The sequence below is a fragment of the Engraulis encrasicolus genome, chromosome 16 (assembly GCF_034702125.1).
Source record: "Engraulis encrasicolus isolate BLACKSEA-1 chromosome 16, IST_EnEncr_1.0, whole genome shotgun sequence".
NCBI classification, from domain to species: Eukaryota; Metazoa; Chordata; class Actinopteri; order Clupeiformes; family Engraulidae; genus Engraulis; species Engraulis encrasicolus.
The window spans coordinates 50922214-50937613 of record NC_085872.1 but is presented as its reverse complement, the minus strand read 5'-3'; the positions used below and the strand labels follow the sequence as shown (position 1 = coordinate 50937613).

The window sequence follows — 15400 nt, the reverse complement described above, 5'->3', positions numbered from 1 at the left end:
AAGAGAAACCGAAATAACTAAGAAAAGAAAAGAAAATAAGAAAATAACCAATCAAAACGAGATTGAAATGAAGAGTTTTTTTTTCTAAATAACTTTTTTAAAATCTCTATATCTCTGTTAAAGACAATGTGTCAATCAAAATCTCTCTGAATATCTGACATAAACATATTCTCCTAGATTTCAAAAAAAAAAAACAAATATCAATATCATATAGATTTCATTGCAAAAACAACTTTTAAGGTATTTAATATTGCAAATAAATGCAATATGTGTCTGTGTTATTTAGGCGAAGAGCACATGGAACAGTGTATGCGTTATCACGTGGGATTAAGATGTCTCACTTTTGGAAAGAGAGTATCGTGTGCTATCCTGGGGTGCATTTCTTGACAATGTTATCAACGTACTTGGCTGCAATGTAATTTCCCATTGGAAATCTATTTAGCTGCTAACTGGTTAGCAATGATGCTTTTGAGAAAAGGGGGCCTGGAACATAACATAAACAACAATAACCTGTGGTGTACAAATACATCCTAATCATTTCACAAAGTTTAAAAAAATGTTCTATCTCAGGGTGTTCCTCTCGCAGGGTGCTGAAAGATGTCTGGCGTGTCTAATAATTGTGCCTTTAGGTTTTTTTTTTTAAACATCTGTCTTTCGAGGAACGCATTTGTGCTAACGATGCAGACATGGCCTTGATGTGGAGTGGAAATGGCGTTTCAGTGCAATTCCCCAAATTAACCAGAGGGGGGGGGCAATATTGCATCATTATCAGTAAATGAACAAAACAAACAGACAAACAAAAATCCCAAAATGACACTTAGGTCAGTCATGTTAGAATTAAATTAGTAATTTTCATTTTTAACATGGATCGGCTGACTTTGCATTTGTCTATGTGTGTGTGTGTGTGTGAGTGTGTGTGTGTATGTGTGTGTGTGTGTGTGTGTGTGCGTGTGTGTGTGTGTGTGTGTGTGTGTGTGTGTGTGTGTGTGTGTGTGTGTGTGTGTGTGTGTGTGTGTGTGTGTGTGTGTGTGTGTGTGTACACGTGCAACTATGGATGTGCGTGCAACTACTATGTGTGTGTGTGTGTGTGTGTGTGTGCGCAAATTTATGTGAGCGAATGAACAAAAAGCCCCCAAATGATATGTGTGTGTGTGTGTGTGTGTGTGTGTGTGTGTGTGTGTGTGTGTGTGTGTGTGTGTGTGTGTGTGTGTGTGTGTGTGTGTGTGTGTGGGGTCAGGTGATTAATATGGTAACGTGTTGTGGTCCCACTGCAGCCTAGCCTCCCCTTTCCCCTTCCCCTCCCCCTTGTGTACTCCTGCTGCTGGCGTCTCCTCTTCCTCACTCTCCTCTGAGTCCAGCTCATCATCTTCTTCATCCTCGTCATCCTCCTCCTCCTCCTCTTCCTCCTCTTCTTCCTCATCCTCCTGTTCTCCCTCTCGTGCCTCTTCTGCCCCTTCGCTCGCTTGGATGTTCTGCAGAGCACAAGCAAACACACACACATTTGGTTCAGACCAAAAGCCCAAATGCCACCCCTGCAAAACAGGGCGATACCACCCGACTGTACTACCCCCTTTGCAGAACGAGTCATTACCAGTTGACTGTACTACCTCTTGCAGAAGGCGGCAGTTCCGGCCGACTGTACTGCCCCCTGTCTGTAGAACAGCATGGTACAGACCGCCTGTACTGCCCCCTGTCTGTAGAACAGGATGGTACCGGCCGCCTGTACTGCCCCCTGTCTTTAGAACAGGATGGTACAGACCGCCTGTACTGCCCCCTGTCTGTAGAACAGGATGGTACCGGCCGCCTGTACTGCCCCCTGTCTTTAGAACAGGATGGTACAGACCGCCTGTACGGCCCCCTGCCTGCTGCCCATTACTGTCTCTCCTCCACTACTAGACCAGGCCACTACTGCCGCTTAGCAGTTTGAAGGTGACAAGGACGTCACTCTCTTCACAAACACGCTTGTATGATCAGGCAAGAGGGGACTATGTTTTACCACTTGGGAGTTTAAAGGTTACAAGAAAAACGATTGATAACACACGCACGCACGCACGCACACACAGGATAAAGACAGAGATTCTTTAAGTATAGAGATATGCCAATGTAATAGGTTGCTATGGGCACCTAACATGACCAGGTTCCGGTCTGCCTAAAGGGGCGTGTCATAATGCTCCTAGCATTGAATAGAACAGTCCTTAGGTCTGCTTAGGTCTGCCTAAAGGGGGATTTCCTCCCCTCCCCCTTGCAATAATAGAACCCGGAAACAACGGGCCAATGGAACCTCTCTCTCTCTACTCTCTCTGATAAAGACATGAAAAAATCTCTGTCTCTCTCCCTCTGTCTCTCTCTCTCTCTCTCTCTCTCTCTCTCTCTCTCTCTCGCACGCACACATACACACGTCCACATTATCAGCAGTGATGAGCTTCAGAAGAGGGGTTGCCCTCTGACCTCCAGGTCTTGTTCCGATCAATCAACACGATTTCTTCCGTCTGAGCGAAGTGACGGCGAACCATTTGCTGCTAAATTAGGGAGCTGATAATGGGATTGGTTTCATTGATGGGCCTGGCTGAACCCGTATGTGTGTATTGACACATTGATGTATTGATCCAGGCAAGCGGTGCAGTAGACTGCTGTGCTGGCTGGCCCCTGTGTCAGGTCTGGGTGATTAAATGGGGCAATATGGAGCTTTTTCTGGGCACAGATCAAAGCCAGATAATGCGAGGCAGAGTGAAGGCAGAGTGAAGGCAGAGTGACAACAGTGACAAGGCCTGGTGTTGCTTCATACGCGTGTTTAACCCTGATGGCAGTATGGTGTTGCTTCATACGCGTGTTTAACCCTGATGGCAGTATGGTGTTGCTTCATACGCGTCTTTAACCCTGATGGCAGTATGGTGTTGCTTCATACGCGTGTTTAACCCTGATGGCAGTATGGTGTTGCTTCATACGCGTCTTTAACCCTGATGGCAGTATGGTGTTGCTTCATACGCGTCTTTAACCCTGATGGCAGTATTTCATTTCATTTCATTTTCATTTATTTAAACTCGAAGAATCATTGAGAGCCCAGCCCTCATTTACAATGATGTCGAGTAAAACAAACAATTACACATATAAAATCATAAACAACATACACAATACACCATAAATCATATAAGAGGTAAGAATTAAGACAAACTATGAATTAAAACTTATGAGTTAAAACAAGTACAAGTATGTGATAAAAAACTTCCCAGTGTAACTTTAAAATGTTCTAATGGCACAAAGGCTTGAAGACCCATCCTTTGTTGTAAGGTATTCCAAACTGAAGGTCCACAGACACTAAAAGCCGTTTTACCCAGTTCAGTGCGGGCATAAGGGACCTCCAGTAAAAAATTGCTGCTGCGGGTTTGGTATGGGTTGGAGTGCCAAACTAAAAGAGATGAAATATAAAATGGGAGTTTGCCAGTGAGGGCCTTATAAATAAAAATAAAATAATGCATGTCCCTTCTGTGAGAAAGTGGAGCCCACCCAACTTTATCATATAACAGGCAATGATGAGTACTATATGGATCCCCAGTAATAAAACGAAGAGCTGAATGATAGACAGTGTCAAGTGCCTTCAGATTAGAGAGTGGTGCATGTCTGTAAATAATATCACCATAGTCAAGGGAAGACAGAAAAGTAGCTTCAATTAACTTTTTTCTGCAGAAAACAGGAAAGTGATATTCATTTCTGTGCAGGAAAGATAGCTTTTGTCTGAGCGTAGTGACAAGACAGTCAGTATGTTTCTTGAATGTGAACTTGTCATCTAGCCAGATTCCCAGGTACTTATAATGTGATACTCTCTCAATAACAGACCCATCTAAAGTATATATATTAAAATCATTTTTCATGCCATGCTTAGATCGAGTAAAGACCATACATTTAGTCTTGCTTACATTAAGTAGAAGCTTAAGACCAATGAAGGCATTTTGTAGGATATTAAAAGACTGCTGCAATTTCTCCAAGGCTAGCTGTACAGAATCTGCAACACAATACAAAATTGTATCATCTGCATATAGATGAATAGAGCAGTTGGAAAGGAGAGAAAGTATGCTATTTATGTACATGGTGAAGAGTACCGGACCTAATACTGAACCTTGTGGGACCCCCTTGGTTATTAGCAGGGGGTCAGATTGAGTATTACCCAATTTTACAGTATGGTGTCTGTTTGAAAGGTAGCTCTGGAACCATTTACAGGCACTTGCACTAAAACCAATACCAGGCAGAATTTGTAGAAGCAGAGAATGGTCCACGGTGTCAAATGCTTTGGATAAGTCCACAAAGATGGCAGCACAATGTTTTTTCTTGTCAAGAGAAGTGATAATATCATCCATTACTTTAGTAGCAGCAGTAACTGTACTATGTTTAGGCCTAAAGCCTGATTGGAGAGGGCTCAAAATATTATTGGTATTTAGAAATTCTTTGAGCTGATCATTTACCAACTTCTCTAGTATTTTTGAGAGACACGGTAGCTTGGATATTGGTCGATAGTTGTTAGGGTCAGTCTTATCACCCCCCTTGTGCAACGGGGTAATGTGTGCAAATTTCCATAGTGTAGGGACAACTCCAATGGAAATAGAAAAATTGAAAATGTGCAATAATGGCTCTGCTATTATATATGCCGCAGTGCGAAGAAAAAGAGGATCTAGGTGGTCTTCTCCAGTGGATTTGCGACTATCAATTGCTAATAAAGCAGATAGCACTGTATGCTTAGACACAGGATGAAGCCTGAATTCCAGATCATCGTCTCTGACATTGTCTCTGATACGCATATCATGTCCAGCCCTAGGTATAAAGGAATGATTATTGCTATTGTCAAAACTTTGACTGGCTAAAGAAAAATGTTTGTTAAGAGCACTGCAAATGTCTGATTTGTCTTGTAGTAGACAATCATCAAACTTAATTGAAGAAGGCATAGGTGTAACAGATTTATTGTTTTTGTAATTTACAGCCTTCCAGAATTTTGCAGGATCAGAGTACGAACTAGAGACAAGGTTGAAGTAATAGTCAGATTTAGCCTTTCTTACAGATAATGTACATCTGTTCCTGATTTTCCTGAAACTTGCCCAGTCGGAGGCATCCTTGCTCCTCCTTGCTAATGACCAAGCCTTATTTCTTGACTGAAAAAGAGAGGAGAGTTCAGGGGTGAACCATGGGTTTGTTCTACTTTTTACTCTTATCTTTTTAAAAGGTGCATGTTTGTCAACAATGCAAATAAATGAGTTTGAGAAAAACTGTAGAGCCAAGTCAGCATCAGGAATTTCAGTTGTTAGATGAATGTCACTTTCATAGAGATCATTTAAAAAAGCTTGCTCATTAAAATGTTTCATAGTTCTTTTAACCAAAATGTGAGGCAGTGCTTTGGTTAGAGTGCTGTGCCTAATACAGGCAATGGGACAGTGGTCGCTGACACCTAAATCAAAAACACCACTTGCGCTAATTTTGTTCATCTTATTAGTAAAAAGTAGATCAATAAGAGATGATTTGCTAAGGTTCTTAGAGTTTGGTCTTGTTGGATCATTAATAAGTTGATCCAAAAATAGACTCGAGAAAACATCTCTAAGATGTTTGGAGGCATCAGTTAGCCAGTCAATATTAAAATCCCCAAGAACTAGCTAGAACTTCTGAGTCAGTGAATCTAGATATCAATTCTGCCAGCTGATCTATGGATTTAGAATCAGCTGACGGGGGTCTATAAATCCCAACTATTATGAAGGAGTTGTTATTGGTGCCATAATGAACCTTGAGTGCAATAAATTCAAAGGATTTAGGTTCACTTAAGGAATACAGAAATGTGACAGAAAAATGTGACTTCACGTAAATAGCCACACCCCCACCCCTCCCAACCCTGTCAATTCTAAATAAATTGTAGCCTGAAAGGTTGACTTCAGAGTATGGTGTTGCTTCATACGCGTCTTTAACCCTGATGGCAGTATGGTGTTGCTTCATACGTATCTTTAGGCCTGGTGACAGCATGGTGTTGCTTCACATGTGTCTTTAACTCTTGTTTTAATGTCAAGGTTGAACAGCACAACCTTTTGCAGCACAGTAGGTTTGGTAGAGGCAGATAGATAGATAGACTTTTATTGTCCACAAGGGGAAATTTGTTCTCACCACCATAGCAGTCTTGTCACAGCCTACATCAGGCATTCATAAGGCATTTATAACAGACCTCAAAACACCAAATACAATTGACATACTAGACATTGATGACAGTCACATACTAGATACATACCCACTCAGACATTGACAGACAGCACAGAACACAACATGAAGAGAGACACTATATACACTCCATATGCAACTCTGTCATAATTAGCATTCTGAATGACATGGGTGATTATCTGTCTTACACTTCACCTCTGATCCAAAGCGACTTACAGTCATTATCAGTACAGGGTATTGGTTACAGTCCCTGGAGCAGGGTGGAGTTAGGTGCCTTGCTCAAGGGCACTTCAGCCATAGAGTAGGATAAGGAATGCAAGGCTGGGGTTCCAACCTGCAGCCCTTAGATCTAAAGCCCATCTCCTTAACCACTAGGCCACAGCTGCCCACATGAGCAAGTTCTGGAATGTTCTTTTATATTCTATTGTATTCCTTTCTTCTTTATTATATATTATGTTCTATTATATTCATTCTATTTATGTTATTCTACTCAACTCTATTCTATTCTATTTTACTCTATTCTATTCTATTCTATTTCAGGTGTTTTCCTGTCCAGGTGAGGTTATCTGACCTCCATGGGGTTGACGGTGATGGTGACGTTGGAGTTGTCCCAGTCCATGTCTGCCTCCTTGCCCCCCTCCTCCTCCTCCTCTTCTGCCTTGGCGTCCTGGTGGGTGGCATGGATGCGGTAGATACCAACCACCACCACCACCACCAGGGCAGCGATACACATCACAATCACCACTGTGGCAGCAGGCGGGGTGCCTGATGCATTGGAAAGAATGAAGGAAGAGAGAGAGACAGAAAGAGAGAGAGAGAGACAGAGAGAGAAAGAGTGAAAGTGAAGTGAAAGCCCATTGGGAAACTCCAACTCCCATTGTCATTGTGACACAGCACTCCACAGCACACAAGTGAACACTGCACACTGCACACAACAAAATTGCATTTATGCCTCATCCATGCAAGGGGGCAGCCCTCAGTGGCGCCCCATGGGGAGCAGTGCGGTGGGACGGTACCATGCTCAGGGTACCTCAGTCATGGAGGAGGATGGGGGAGAGCACTGGTTGATTACTCCCCCCACCAACCTGGCGGGTCGGGAGTCGAACCAGCAACCTCTGGGATGCAAGTCTGACGCCCTAACCGCTCACCCATGACTGCCCATAGAGAGAAAGAGAGAGACAGACATACAGAGAGAGAGAGAGAGAGAGAGAGAGAGAGAGGAATGTAAAAAAAAGTCACGGAAAAAAGAAATATCTAAGAAACTAAGACCTTTCTTGTGTTGCTACAAGGTTTAATTTGTGTGCGGGAGCCCCAAATGTGAATGCTGCGTTGAAACCTCAAGCAGGTTTGGTAATTGACATGAGCAGCCAGTGGGTGTGTGGTGAGGCATAACTGAGAGCCTGGATTACAACCTAATCAGACCCGGGGCACATTAGCAAAGGCCAGGCCACGCAACATCGACACCACACGCGCTATATACATGTTCCTCATATTTACTGTCAGCCAATTGAAATATTGACTCAGAGCAATTGAGAGGGTCACAGGCAACAGAGGCTGTTGCCTGTGAGAGAGAGAGGGGGGAATTAAGAGGGAGGGAGAGAGAGAGAGAGAGAGAGAGAGAGAGAGAGAGAGAGAGAGAGAGAGAGAGAGAGAGAGATACAGACAGAAAGAAAGATGACTGGAGTGTGAAGAGGGAGGATTAAAGAAGAAAAAGGAATGTACAGAGAGAAATGAAGAAAAGAGAGGAAGAGAAATAGGTGGTCTGCTAATAGAAAGTGTGTGTGGCGCGACAGTTCTGCCAAGGCCAGCAGCCCAGAGGCCTGGGGGGAATACAACACTCAGTATTGAATGCATTTAGATGCCTGACACACACACACACACAGTCTTTAAAAGCAAACAAGTGGACCCGCACAGGAGAAATGTGTGTGCGCGCGCGCGCGCGCGCGCGTGTGTGTACGAATATACAAATATGAAGCACAACCTTGAGAACAATTGGGTTATGCTGTAAAGGACATGTGGGGCTTTTTGTGGAAAAGATCACATCACCATTAGGAGGTGCTCAGCTCTATTAGCATCAAATATTACGGTAAGGACATGCTAAGCTGGGTTAGCATCACACATTACACTTAGGATGTGCTAAGGTTAGTTAGCATCACACAATACGCTTAGGACGTGCTAAGTTGCTTTAGCATCACCATGTTGTTACGGTAAGGATGTGCTAGGCTGTTAGCATCCCCATGTTGTTACGGTAAGGATGTGCTAGGCTGTTAGCATCCCCATGTTGTTACGGTAAGGATGTGCTAGGCTGTTAGCATCCCCATGTTGTTATGGTAAGGATGTGCTAGGCTGTTAGCATCCCCATGTTGTTACGGTAAGGATGTGCTAGGCTGTTAGCATCCTCATGTTGTTACGGTAAGGACGTGTTGGGCTGCATCCCCATGTTGTTTAGGGTGACCAGACGTCCTCTTTTTCCCGGACATGTCCTACTTTTGAGACCTAAAAAAATGTCCGGGGGGAATTTCAGAAATGTCCGGGATTTTGTTGGACTGCCTAAAATATAGACCTAATTCATCGGCATTGTAATTGTCACTCCGTTCCATTTGACTCCACTCCAGGTTTCTCTCTATCGTTCGCAAATTAGTCACGCCCTTCTCATGAAAATAGCTACTTCGCACCGTGTGTCCGAAAGAAGTAGGGGACAAGCCAGTGCGCCCCGTGTTTACAAGCGAAAGCGCATCTGTCCGCCGGTTCTACGGACGGCAATGCCGATAGAAACGCAAATGCACGTTCGCGGTGGAGTTGAAGGAAAAAAAACCCTGCGTGTGAAGCCAGATATGAAAGTAACCCAACACAGGAGCCTAGTAGGCTAACACCACCAAATTAGGGAGTTTTGTCACAAGACTTAGCCTAAAAATGATTTCATGATCTCTCATGGACATTTCCAATTTATTTGCCCAAGCAACCAAGTAACCTAGCTAAGGCCTAATGGATGACAGTGGTGGGGTAAATTGTAAGGTGTCTTATAAACATATAAGCCTAAAATGTAGCATAATAGCACTTCATTATCAATTCAGTTGAAAACTACAAATGTTGTGTTTTTTATTTAGTTTCAAATGTTATATAGCCTAATATCATGCTCTTCATCTTTGTGGGGAATGGCTGAGATGGGCCTACATGATGGTTAATCTATTTTTGAAAACCTAATGCAGAAATTGGATTAGGCTATGAATTGAAATATGAAATTGAGCTGCATTGTTATGCTGTTAAGATACCTCAATATAGGTGTTAGGCCTACTCATCATTTCATTTATTTAAACTCGAAGAATCATTGAGGGCCCAGCCCTCATTTACAATGATGTCGAGTAAAAACAAACAATTACACATATAAAATCATATATAAACAACATACACAATACACCATAAATCATATAAGAGGTAAGAATTAAGACAAACTATGAATTAAAACTTGTGAGTTAAAACAAGTACAGGTATGTGATAAAAAAAACTTCCCAGTGTTACTTTAAAATGTTCTAATGACACAAAGGCTTGAAGACCCATCCTTTGTTGCAAGGTATTCCAAACTGAAGGTCCACAGAAACTAAGAGCCGCTTTACCCAGTTCAGTGCGGGCATAAGGGACCTCCAGTAAAAAATTGCTGCTGCGGGTTTGGTATGGGTTGGAGTGTCTAACTAAAAGAAATGAAATATAAAATGAGAGTTTGCCAGTGAGGGCCTTATAAATAAAAATAAAATAATGCATGTCCCTTCTGTGAGAAAGTGGAGCCCACCCAACTTTATCATATAACAGGCAATGATGAGTACTATAGGGATCCCCAGTAATAAAACTATCTAGGATTGTAACAAAGGCACACTCTGCATCATATGGTCACATTAATTAGGCCTATGTGATAGGCCTATAGGCCTAACTGAAGAGATTTTAGTTGTCATTTATAGTAGACAAATGAATGTGCATGCCAAGGCCTAAGAAAATTAAAAGTTTGGTTCCGGTTGGTTGTCAGCTTTGGTCATGGGTCGGTCGGAATTTTTTTTTTTTTTTCAATTTTTTTTTTTTCAATTTTTTTTTTTTTAATGTCCGACACCCCCAAACTACCACATGCGCCAGATTTCGTCATACACGTTGTTGGAACAATGCCAAGATGGAGTGAGGCCTGCTAAAGCTACAATGAAATAGCCTACAATAAGCATTAATGAGCCAATTATACTGACCGTCACCGAAATGAGGATATGATGCGTAATAGCCTACCGTTTCTGGCAAAACTTGTCCAGCTGTCAGTTGCCTGACACTGCTATTTTAACTCCTGTAGGCCTATGCCTATGTCCCGTTTACTTTTTTGATTCCTTTCCATCATCCGTTGTAGACCATATTTTCATTGGGATGAAGGTTCTGGCTTACAAACATTCTATTTACTCACTTTTTTGTTTAACGCGAGGATGTAGACACCTGAGGCGATATGAATGAATATGAATGTTTTAATGGCGGGTGATTGAGGGGCAACATCGTCATTGTCATTAAATCATCATTGTAGGAAACCTAGGTCTTCATCGAACAGTCGTAATTGTGGCGATATCATCGTTCATTTCCATTTCATTATTTGGAGGAGGTGCGGAGAGTCAGACAGTGACAGGCGCCCTGCTCCTATGCAATGGTGGAGGGACAAGCAGAGAGAGAGAGAGAGAGCGAGAAAATAACGGGCGCAGGCCAACGGACTTCTGGGTTAGCCAAGCCTTGTGGTAAATGAAAGAATGAAGGAAAACTTGGGCAAAGCATGTCCCTTCTATCATATTAACTTATTTTACAAGGTATTGATACAGTGCTACTTTAGTATTGTTATAACGAGTTATGCATCTCGTCGAACATACAGCGCGACTGAATGGAATCCCTTTTCTAACACGAGGAGACAATATCAATACATTCGAAAATCGTGGATACTCATAATGTTGTCTGTGTGTTGCATTTCGAGGCGGGTGGTCAGGCTGTGTCCGTGTCGGGTGAGGTAAGGCTACTGACTTATTATTTGACAGGCATTTTCGCCAGGTTCCCAAACTATCCTACATCGTAGGCTATTAGTCTGCAAGAACTATGAGGCAAGTTGTTTAAAACTTACGAGCTACAACGACAACCAATTAGCATGTTGTAGCATAATAATTAGCCTACATCGAGTAGGTGCGCAACTCTGCAGTGACATTTGGGGTTTTCTAATATCAAGCCGGCGGCCCTTATGGCGCGCGCGTGTGTGTTGCTCCTATGTGGATAGTCATGCGATGCAAATTCAGTAACTTGCAGGCAGGTAGAAAGTGAGAGATGGCGAGTTATGGGAATGAATAAACGTGTTGTGTCTTGTCTATATGAACACCTTTCCACACAACATCGATATATGCCCCAGCCCCCCCCCCCCCCCAAAAAAGTGTCCTCCTTTTCATAAACCCAAATCTGGTCACCCTAATGCTGTTAGAATTGACTGATCGCCTACAGTAAGGACGTGCTAAGCTGCATTAGCATCATCATGTTGACTGCTGTAGTTGGTCACACTCTGGCGAGTGCTAACTGTATTATTGAATGCAGCATCCATTGGTCCACAGAGGCCACTCTAAGGTCAGTTGTGGTCCTGAGTGGATATTCAAACCAGTGTATGGGGCTTGAACATTTGCAATACAATCACCACAACTGTAGTAAAGTGAGAGTTGTTATTCAGGGCTTAGGGGCTCCAAGCGCCTGATTGCCTGCCTGCCTGCCTGCCTGCCTGCCTGTCTGCCTATACTGGTGACGAGATGCCTCCTTTGCCATAACCATCCCATTCCACTGCCTGGTTCGATCATAATAATAATGGCAAATCAATGGGGATAACAAGGCGTCCATATTACAAAACTTGCTGTGATGTCACATACCTGAGATCTGATTGGAGCTGACAGTGTGGACCATGATTGGATGATGCACCGGTCTCATGTACTGTTGCTGGGAAGCCATGTGATTGACATGCTCGACGACCACTGAGCTGTGCAGCACGCCGACCTGAGGGGCGGGAAAAAAGAAACATGTGAGTCAGCAACTCAGCATATAGTAACTGGGACAGTAGGGGCAGTGTACTGACGGCCACATATCAATGGAATCAAGATGGTGACTAACTCTTTAGATGGGCATGATTTAAACAAAACTAGGCACAGTTGGAGAGAAGAGGAGATGACGGGGGACATTGGAGAGAGAGGAGGAGATAGAGGAGATGATGGGAGGGCAAATGGGGGTCACATGACGATGGTGTCTGAGCTCCAGGTTGTTGAGAAGATGGCGGGGGGCAGTTGGAGAGAGAAGAGGAGGTGGTGTAGTGTGTAGGGCTGTATTGAGGAGAGAAGAGGAGGTGGCTGGTAGTGTGTTGGGGTGTATTGAGGAGAGAAGAGGAGAGATGGAGGGGGGTTGTGATGGGGAGTGTTGAACTCGTTGCTGGTGTAGTGTGTAGGGATGTGGTTAGGTAGGGTAATGTTATGGGTAATGGGTAATGGTGACCTCTGACCTCTAGGTTGTACTCGTTGCTGGTGTAGTGTGTAGGGATGTGGGGGCAGTTGGAGAGAGAAGAGGAGGTGGGTGGTAGTGTGTAGGGGTGTATTGAGGAGAGAAGAGGAGAGATGGGGGGGGTTGTGATGGGGTGTGTTGAACTCGTTGGTGTATTGTGTAGAGGTGTGGGTAGGTAGAGTAATGTTATGGGTTATGTGATGTTATGGGTAATGGGTAATGGTGACCTCTGACCTCTAGGTTGTACTCGTTGCTGGTGTAGTGTGTAGGGATGTGGGTAGGTAGAGTAATGTGATGTTATGGGTAATGGTTAATGGTGACCTCTGACCTCTAGGTTGTACTCGTTGCTGGTGTAGCGTCCGTTGAGTTCGGAGCAGCTGAGGCGGAAGCGTCGCTCCAGCAGAGCAGTCGGGTGCCAGTTGCGATACCTCACCTGCCGAATCGCCTGCTCATAATGGGACATGGAGTCCACACCTGGAGACACACATACACACACATGGACAACACACACACACACACACACACACACACACACACACACACACACACACACACACACACACACACACACACACACACACACACACACAGACAAAGCACACATACACGCACACACACACACTCACGCATGCACAAGCAGACACAGACGCGCGCGCACACACACACACACACACACACAACCAGACACACAAAACACATAATATACACGCACACACACTCACGCATACACAAGCACACGCACACACACTTACGCATACACAAGCAGACGCAGACGCAGACGCAGACGCGCGCACACACACACACACACACACACACACACACACACACACACACACACACACACACACACAGAAACATGAACATCTATCATATGCACATACACACAGAGCAATGTATTTGTACAATCACACGTGCACTGTAGCAAACAGGCATGCACGCACGCACACACACACACACACACACACACACGCACTGTAGCAAACAGACACACACACACACACACACACACAGAAACATGAACATCTATCATATGCACATACACACAGAGCAATGCATTTGTACAATCACACGTATATTTGTACAATCACACGTGCACTGTAGCAAACAGGCATGCACGCACGCACACACACACGCACTGTAGCAAACAGGCATGCACGCACGCACACACACACGCACTGATTGCACACAGACACACACACTGCCACTCTTTTAGCGAAGGGCACAAACACATCTATCAGAGTTCTGCTCTCCTCCTATTTTTTCTCTCTCTTTCTCTCTCTCTCTCTCTCTCTCTCTCTCTCTCCAGTACACCTGCCTCTATGACTATATCGCATCACTCATGGTGAACCAAGTTTTCTTTTTTATCTCTCTATCTTTTTTATCTATTTTTTTCTCCTTTGTTTTTCCTCTCTCTATCTTTTGCTCTCTCAATTCAAGTCGGCAGCACAATGTTCGACTTTCATAACCACAAACAGATCGAATTGAAATAAAAAGTAGATACAAAACAAGACAAAGAAAACAAATATAAATGTACACAATATAGGAGAAAAAACTCTGGACTTGAATACTAAGTATCATAGCAACAACAAATCTTCCTTCCTTCTGTCTGTCTGTCCGTCCGTCCGTCCGTCTCTCTCTCTCTCTATCCCTATATCCCTCAAAGCAGTTCAACTGTCTGATTAAATCTATGTCTCCTCAGCACTTGATGGAAAAGCAGTCTGCAGTTGAATGGAGCATTTTAAAGAGCTCAGTGGTGCGGTGGGCAGCTTGGTGATAGCCACAGCCTTAATAAAACCTACCAGCACCGACGCCTTCAGACTGCACCTCAAGCCTGGTGGAATTCACTAAGGGGGACAGTGAGGGCTAGGAGGCTGGGGAGGGAGATGGAGAGCTATCTTATCCTCTCATCCCCTGAGACGTGTGTGTGTGTGTGTGTGTGTGTGTGTGTGTGTGTGTGTGTGTGTGTGTGTGTGTGTGTGTGTGTGTGTGTGTGTGTGTGTGTGTGTGTAGGGAGTGAGAGGGAAAGGGAGAGCTATCTCGTCATGGGCATGGGCGTGGGCATGGACACGGTAAACTATGATGGCAACTAAGATTGATGCACTGAGCGTCTCCTGAGCATTGAGTGTGTGAGTGTGTGAGTGTGTACATGAGTGTGTGAAGGTGTGCATGTGTGTGAGAAGACAGACTATGTGAAGGTGTGTGTGTGTGTGTGTCTCCAGAGCATTGTGTAGTGATGCAAATCTCTTGATATTTTTACCCCTGACATTAAGGTGGCCTTGCAATGGATGGCGGTGTTGCTGTCCAGGCTGTCACACTCTGTTGACACTGACTGCTATTGAAATATAGATATAAATATAGTGCTAAACTTCCACTGCTATTGAAATATAAATAGTGCTAAACTTCCACTGCTATTGAAATATAGACATAAATATAGATAGTGCTAAACTTCCACTGCTATTGAAATATAGATATGAATATATTGCTAAACATCCACTGCTATTGAAATATATATAAATATATATATATTTTTTTTTTTTTTTAAATCCATTGTCATTGTGACACAGCACTCCACAGCACACAAGTGAACACTGCACACAGCGAAATTGCATTTATGCCTCACCCGTGCAAGGGGGCAGCCCTCAGTGGCGCCCCATGGGGAGCAGTGCGGTGGGACGGTACCATGCTCAGGGTA

General features: G+C 43.8%; 1 protein-coding gene across 1 annotated transcript in view; it reads right to left on the bottom strand.

The window, feature by feature from the left end:
* Window positions 1–229: 229 nt before the first annotated feature.
* The window catches only part of clstn2a (calsyntenin 2a), a 335228-nt gene continuing 320057 nt past the window's right edge, over window positions 230–15400 (bottom strand). The window contains exons 14-17 of the mRNA XM_063219781.1: window positions 13037–13182; window positions 12090–12213; window positions 6755–6948; window positions 230–1472 (exon numbers count right to left, since the gene is read on the bottom strand). Coding sequence (XP_063075851.1) covers window positions 1242–1472; window positions 6755–6948; window positions 12090–12213; window positions 13037–13182 — 695 coding nt within the window. The 3' untranslated portion in view covers window positions 230–1241. The remainder of the gene's footprint in view (window positions 1473–6754; window positions 6949–12089; window positions 12214–13036; window positions 13183–15400) is intronic.